This window comes from Argentina silus, assembly GCF_951799395.1.
Source record: "Argentina silus genome assembly, chromosome: 8".
Taxonomy (NCBI): domain Eukaryota; kingdom Metazoa; phylum Chordata; class Actinopteri; order Argentiniformes; family Argentinidae; genus Argentina; species Argentina silus.
The window spans coordinates 15,287,270-15,294,971 of record NC_139662.1 but is presented as its reverse complement, the minus strand read 5'-3'; the positions used below and the strand labels follow the sequence as shown (position 1 = coordinate 15,294,971).

At 45.8% G+C, this 7,702-nt stretch overlaps 1 protein-coding gene across 1 annotated transcript; it reads right to left on the bottom strand.

The window, feature by feature from the left end:
* Positions 1 to 1,034: 1,034 nt before the first annotated feature.
* On the bottom strand, positions 1,035 to 5,463 carry LOC310808686 (keratin, type II cytoskeletal cochleal-like). Its single transcript, XM_083675726.1, has 8 exons — positions 5,166 to 5,463; positions 4,846 to 5,135; positions 3,512 to 3,720; positions 3,198 to 3,354; positions 2,760 to 2,924; positions 2,462 to 2,587; positions 1,972 to 2,192; positions 1,035 to 1,723 (listed from the first exon to the last, which is right to left on the bottom strand). Exons 1-8 carry the CDS (start codon positions 5,371 to 5,373, stop codon positions 1,408 to 1,410), a joined length of 1,692 nt encoding a protein of 563 aa, XP_083531852.1. The 5' UTR covers positions 5,374 to 5,463; the 3' UTR covers positions 1,035 to 1,407.
* Positions 5,464 to 7,702: the final 2,239 nt, after the last annotated feature.

Here is a 7,702-nt window from a genome sequence, read left to right as displayed (position 1 = left end):
CCCTCTAACCAGTGGTGCCACTCCTCCAGAGCTGCCTTGACAGCCAACAGCTCCTTATTTCCCACGTCATAATTTCTCTCGGCAGGAGAGTTTTTGGGAGAGGAAAGGGCAGAGATGGAGCTTGTCCTCTTGTCCTCAGGCTCTGGCTCTGCCAGTAAGGTGGGTGATGACGTAAGCCACCTTGGTTCGTTCTGTCTGGAATGATGACGGAATTTGTCCGCATACATTGACAATTTTGTGTTCAAGCCCTTAGATCAAGATCTAACCCCTTGATCATATTATTGGATGTTATTTTAGTTGCTAGTATTTTGATGGCCATAACAAACAAATTTGGTTAACCTTGTTTAACATATCTTGACAGTTTAATACTTTCTGAGAAAAATCCATTAATCATTATTTTACACCTGGGGTTGGTATACATTTTATAAGAGATTCTCCAAAATTAAAGAAGTCAAGGCATTTATCAAAAGCCTTTTCGAAATACGCTATGAAGACCAGTCCTGGTTTCTCTGATGTTTCATAATGTTCTGTTATCTCAAGTAATTGTCGTAGGTTTTCTCCAATGTATCGTCCATGCAGAAATCCTGTCTGATCATGATGAAAAATATTCTGTATACATTTTGAGAGGGTTTTTGAATCCCAACATGGTAGGACAAGGGGCCTCCAATTTAAAAAAGAAGACTGGGTCTTTATACTGAAAACCTGGATCCTGTTTTAGTAAAAGCGAGATCAGACCATCTTGTTGCGTGTCGGATAGTTAGCCATTTTTGTAGGATTAGTTACACTTGGATCTTTCAGTATCTCAAAGAAAGTATGATATACTTCTACTGGTAAGCCATCAAGACGAGCAGTTTATCCCGTCTGAAAAGATCCAATTGCCTTTAGAAGTTTATCTTCTGTAATTTGACATTCACACATATTTTCTTGTGCTGATGATATTTTTTTTAATTATCTTTAGAAAATATGTTTTTTTTTTTTACCAGCCACACAACAGTAAACAACCACAAAAGAAAAGATGAGTCTCAACAAAGATATAATAGAACTCATATTTATTCAAGATATTTTGCTGGTACATTGGTCGATGATCTTCAATAAATCTGGTCGTACCAGTCAGCCTTAATTTGGTCAGAATAAAAATGGGGAGAGAGGGAAGAGAAGTGGACGGAGGGAGGATTGCCGCTATGTCTAGAAGAGATGAGAGGAGGAGACCATGGAGGAGCGGGACACGGACATGCCACCACTAGCTCCGCTCCTCACGCTGTAGCCGCAAATTCCTCCTCCTCCTGAATCAGTGGATGCTCTGTGTCTGCAGGTGACAGGATAATGAGAGGGTGAACGCTTGTTGTAGAGGAGAGGGAGATGGAGAGAGGGAGGAAAAGTGGAAGGAGGGAGGGATTGCCACTGTGTTTAGAAGCGACGACCGGAGGACACGGAGCTGGAGGAGGTGCGGGAAATGCTGTAGCCACCACCTCCGCTGCTCATGCCAAAGCCGCTGCCTCCTCCTCCTCCTCCTCCTCCCATGGAGATGGACATCCCACTGCCACCGCTGCTGCCATAGCCGAAACCACCACCACCACCTCCTCCAAGGGCCAGGCCACCGCCGAATCCACCACCGAATCCACCGCCACCGCCAGCGCCGAATCCACCACCACCGCCGCCGCCGCCACCGCCGCCGCCAGAGCTTGTGATGTGGACGGTTGCAGATGCACCACCAGCGGAGATTCTGGGGGGAGACACATGGATTAGTTAGCAGTTACAATAACATTATAATCAACATTCATTTTGAATGACTACCATTGTGAAGCAATGTATTAGCTATTCAAGACATATCCTTGTGAAAGAGTTGACTGCATTGAGATGTTTGCTGACAGAATTTCTATTGCTTTTATTTTCCCTGTTCAGGACCTATTGATTTTCTTCACAATGCATGTTTCTTAATAATTCTTCTCTGGATTTCCACCCTGTGCTTACCTGGTCTCTTCTCCTTCCAGCAGTTTCCTGTAGGTGGCGATCTCAATGTCCAGGGCCAGCTTGACGTTCATCAGCTCCTGGTACTCTCTGACCTGGCGTGCCATGTCCTGCTTGGCCCTCTGGAGGGCAACCTCCAGATCCTTGATGCGCAGCCTGGCATCCGTCACGGCCAACTCACCGCGCTCCTCAGCCTCGGCAATCTGGGCTTCCAAGGAAGCACGCTAACAGATGGAAGAAGAGAAGGTAAGATTACAAGTTCCAAACTAACCATATGATATGTTTTTGGTCACTTTATATCAATGCACCTTTAACCTTCGAGATGGCTGAAACTATGTAGCAACAACTAGCAAATTCTTTATTTTTCATCCAGGTCTCTCTTGAAAAATAGATGTTATCTCACTGAGATTTACCTGGATAAATAACGGTTAAATAAATTGAATAATACTATCTATGAATTTTGTGTTTGGAGTTATCATAAACAGTACAGTACCTGTGACTTGACAGACTCAATCTCGCTCTGGAGACGGCTGATCATGCGGGTGAGCTCGGCGATCTCGGCCTTGCTGGTGCGAAGGTCTTCACCTGTTGATCCTGCTGAAGTCTGCATCTCCTCGAACTGGTGGAAGACAGATAGAAGTGCAGTCCATTAGAATGGAACAGCATAGAATGGAATGGAATAGAACTTCATTGACCATCTGAAGATGGAATATTGTCTTTGGCTTCACCATCTCTAGGATTGTCATAAAAAGTAAATCACTGAATGATGTTGAAGATTCTTCTTCTCTTACCTTCTGCTTGTACCAGGTCTCGGCCTCGGCTCTGCTGCGGTTGGCGACGTCCTCGTACTGGGCACGCACTTCAGCCACGATGGAGTCCATGTCCAGGTTACGGCTGTTGTCCATCTCCACCACCGCTGAGGTGTCCTTGATCTGGCCCTGCAGCTCACGCAGCTCCTGGAGGGGGAGAAGGAGAGGGGAGGTGGAGGAGAGAGGGAGAGAAGGAGAGATGGGTGTATCAACACCACTGATTCCCAATGACAGAGCTTATTATTTGTGATTTGTGATATTACGACTGTGACGTGATGTTAGCCTTGACAAATCTTATTCCAGGTCCCTCTAAAAAATTGATTTTGAAATAGATAATGACAAATAGATAATGACACTAGTCTGGATCAAAAAAGGTTAAATAAAACACAATTCAAGACTATAAGACAGGATGAGCCCTACCGCCTCATAGACGGCTGTGAGGAAGTTGATCTCGTCCTGCAGGGCGTCGACCCTGGCCTCCAGCTCCACCTTGTTCATGTAGGCACCATCAACATCCTTCTTGAGCAGGACAAACTCATTCTCCACTCCAGCGCGCTTGTTGATTTCATCTTCATATCTGAAAAGACAGCCAATATCAGATTGTTACAGTGACCAACATTTACATGAGAACAGTGAATGCATTCTTAAACCAATCCAATGCTAGGTGTTCCAATGCTGATTTAGTGCCATTCTAGAGACCTCTTCTTTGGTGGTGTTCCTATATTCACACTCACTTGATCTTGAAGTCCTCCACCAGACCCTGCATGTTCCTCAGCTCTCCCTCCAGTTTGAGCTTCTCGTTGCCCAGGCCGTCCAGCTGCCTGCGCAGGTTGGCGATGTAGGCCTCGAACATGCCGTCGATGTTGGAGCGTGTGGTGGTCTGGTCCTGCAGGAGGGTCCACTTGGTCTCCAGCATCTTGTTCTGCTGCTCCAGGAAGCGCACCTGTACACAAGATGTGACAGAGGAGTTAGTTAGTGTAAGGTGGCTAGAGGAGAGACCAGACAATCAGAAGATCTGAGATCACAAGATGTTTATGCAATAGAAAAGGTTGGACCGATGTTTTGTCTCATATTTAAAAATCCTCAAAATCGTTGCATATCCTGATTAATACATGTGATTTGTAAGCCATATATGTTGCTGTGGTAACATCTCACTGTTAAATCTTCATAACTTTACACATTACTGTATTTAGTGACTCATGATTCAGCATGCATATGCCTATGGCGATCAAACCTTGGTTACAAAGGCATAAACCTGCACACACACACACACACACACACACACACACACACACAGACACACACACGGGTGGGTGGACTGCAAGGGAATCTTCCATCCTTACCCCTCCAAACCCATACATCCAATCTGGTCAATTACGCTCCTAGAGATCTACTCAATCAGATATCCACTCTCAGTTTCAATGTTGCAATGCAACAACGGTGCTTTGACCAGGTGATATTGTATTCCGACATTCTTTAATGCAGTAGAGCGGAGATATTGACTATAGCATTCTTTGTAATTTGTTTTCACTGCCAGCTCTAGCTGGGTCCTAAATGGGCAGAATTGTTGGTTCTAATTAATTAATAATTAATAATTAATGAACCCAGTCACTCACTGTAGAGACAGGCAGAGCCTTTAGGCTATCATATTTAGCTGTTTTCACCAAGCATACAGTACCATAAAAACTTCACTTGAACGTCCTAGATATAACTGTCCTTGCAAAGTAAATATGATGCTCTTATTTGTACCATTGCAGCCTACTATGTTTATGCTCCTGACCTGGGTTGAAAAAATAGTTTTTTCAGGTACATTATGTCACTTGGTTTTGCTTGCCTAGCACAATGGACCCAAATGGAACTTTTTTTAACCTGCTCATCCAAGTTAGATCAAAGACACCTGACACATTTTATACAGAGCCTATACTATTTTTGCAATTTAGTTTTGTAATGCCACCTCCTCATCATTATTACATACCTATTACATTTTATTACACAGAATTACACAGTTATAACACATTTGAACCTATAACCAGACACAATGTCTTTGAAACACCAGAGGAGCACTGACCTTATCGATGAAGGAGGCGAAGCGGTTGTTCAGGGTCTTGATCTGTTCCTTCTCATGTGTGCGGACGGTCTGGATGTTGGGGTCGATCTCCAGGTTGAGGGGGGCCAGGAGGCTCTGGTTGACTGTGACTGCTGTGATGGGGACGCAGCCCATACCACCACCACCACCGCCGATACCACCACCGAAGCCACCACCGAGACCACCACCGAGACCACCACCGAAGCCACCACCGAAGCCACCACCGAAGCCACCACCGAAGCCACTACCACTCATACCGAAGCCTCCTCCACCTCCACCTCCACCTCCACCTCCACCTCCACCTCCGCTCGAGTAGCTGTAGCCGGATCCACTTCCGCTGAAGCCACCGCCTCCTCCAGCCACAGAGCGTCTAACGGACACACTGCTGACACGTCTGGAACCCATGGGAGCAGCCGAAGCAGAGAAGCTGGAGAAGCCAGAACTCTGGCCACCACTGCTGAAGCTTGCTCCACCGCTGCTTATGCTGCCTCCACTGAACCTGAGGGCCATGGCTGTTCTTCTTTTCCTCTGACGGATCCGGGGATGAGAAAAAACGAGAAGGGGAGACGACCAGAGAGAGAGAGGTCACGAAGAGGAGAGTTGAGTCCCTCTGAGTGCCTTCTGTCTGTGGACTGCATGCTTATATCTGCCTCTGATGGGGTGGGGCTAGCCTCTAGCTCTGGTTTCCTAGCCCAACCGCCCCCCCCCCCCCCCCCCTCCCCCACCTCGCCTGCAGGCCTGTATGAAGGTTAGAGAGACCCAACTTGTTAGACAGGTAACCGTATCAGCCCCTCTAAACTGATCAAGCACACACACACACACACACACACACACACACACACACACGTTATGTTTCACCTCACATTCTAATCTGTCATCAGACAGTCTATCATCCCATTCACTACCACTTTGACGGAGAGAGAGAGAGAGAGAGAGAGAGAGAGAGAGAGAGAGATTATTGTCTCTGCATAGACAATCACATCTCTGTTCTCTTTGCTCAATGGAGTCCTCATTCAACTAGACTGACCGTCATAGAGGACCATTAGCCTCTGCTGATTATCTGAGAGTTGTAATGTTGCATTGATGTGTATTGACAATGGGTGATGTTGGTGCCACTCCTTGGACAGTTCATTCTCATACCAGCTCCCCACTAGGCTTTACTCAAACTAATTCCACCAACGAAGTTGTCTAAATCCGAATACAACAGCAACTCACTGCAGAGATTTCAATGTGTGTGTGTGTGTGTGTGTGTGTGTGTGTGTGTGTGTGTGTGTGTGTGTGTGTGTGTGTGCGCAGAAGATCATCCACTTCTCAGTCCTCCCTGGTGCAGAAGATGCAGAGAAAAGACATACTGTCTTCTTTATTGTCCCTCTCCCTCTCTCTATCAATATGCCGAAACATCTAAATCATTTTCACAATCATCATGAATTGTAATTTTCATTCAAATTCTAAATAGTTGCAAAAAGGAACAGAGGACGTTATCCAACTATGATGAAAGGCCTGTCATGTTAGTCTGGTTAAGGTTAGGCCTGTTTTATTGCTATTCATTATATCGTGCTGGAACCTGTTTGTACTGCTCACACAGCTAAATTCCATTCCAAATGTCATTACAACCGTATGTCAATGACTGTGTCACATAAGAGGTTTGTGAACTGATGGTTTCCCATTAAAGGGCAGATTAACAAGTCTAAACACAGCAAAGTTCATCGTAAACTTGAAAGAGGCAAGAGTAACAGCATTGTTGTCAACGTACCGTAAAGGGATATCTTCTGAATATGACAATTGTTATTGAGCAAAATTGTGTTTTATAGTACAGTGTTACCATAATAGCAACTTTGCTGCTTTTTCTTTACATCAAATTTTGGCCTAAAAATGGATTAATTCATTTCTCAAATACCTTCATAGATAGATGAATATTCCTTATTGTAACTTTAACAAGATAGGAGGGAAAACAGAGATTTACTTCACACATCAGAGCCAGAATCAGTCAATTAGTGTGGGGGGACATGCAGCGTTCGGCCTGTAGAGGGAGCTACAGGTGCGCAACGAAGCCTCGCTTCCGTAACCCTTGCCACGGTCCTGTAGCTCCCTCTACAGGCCGAACGCTGCATGTCCCCCCACAGTTAGATACTCTTCTTCTACACACAAGATATCAAAGCAACAGTGTACAGTACAGAACACATACAGTGCCTTTGGAAAGGATTCAGACCCCTTCACTTTTTCCACATTTTGTTGTGTTATAGACTCAATTTAAAATGGATTAAATTAAAAGAATTTGCCATCAATCCACACACAATACCCCAGAATGACAAAGCGAGAGTGGGCCAGGAATTCTCCAGTCTGCAATTCCATTGCAATTCCACTATGATGTGGGAAACAGGGAACTGTTGGCCGTCAAGGTAGCCTTGGAGGAGTGGCGCCACTGGTCGGAGGGAGCGGAGCACCCTTTTCTGGTGTGGACTGACCATAAGAACCTGGAATACATCCGGACCGCCAAACGGCTCTACTCCAGGCAAGCGAGGTGGGCCCTGTTCTTTAACAGGTTTAACTTTACCCTGTCATACTGGCCTGGGTCCAAAAACATTAAGCCTGATGCTCTGTCTCGCCTGTTTGACCCTGACTCAGCCCCAAGGTCTCCCACCAACATCCTGCCATCTTCCTGTGTGGTCGGGGCTGTTACTTGGGGCATTGAGGAAGAGGTCAGACAAGGGCTGTCCCCCGAACCGGTTGTTTGTTCCTGTCTCCGGCTCTCAGGTCATCTATTAGGCTCACACCTCTTTTCTCTCCTGTCACCCTGGTATATGGCGGACTCTCTTCGTGGTCAAGCAACGCTTCTGAT

What these genes read in the sequence shown, in the direction of transcription:
- LOC310808686 (XM_083675726.1), bottom strand. Translation starts at nt 5,373, where the DNA reads ATGGCCCTCAGGTTCAGTGGAGGCAGCATAAGCAGCGGTGGAGCAAGC. An exon ending in TCGCCTCCTTCATCGATAAG is followed by an intron (nt 3,721 to 4,845) that starts GTCAGTGCTCCT and finishes TCTTGTGTACAG; the next exon opens with GTGCGCTTCCTGGAGCAGCA. An exon ending in AGACCTGGTACAAGCAGAAG is followed by an intron (nt 2,588 to 2,759) that starts GTAAGAGAAGAA and finishes GTCTTCCACCAG; the next exon opens with TTCGAGGAGATGCAGACTTC.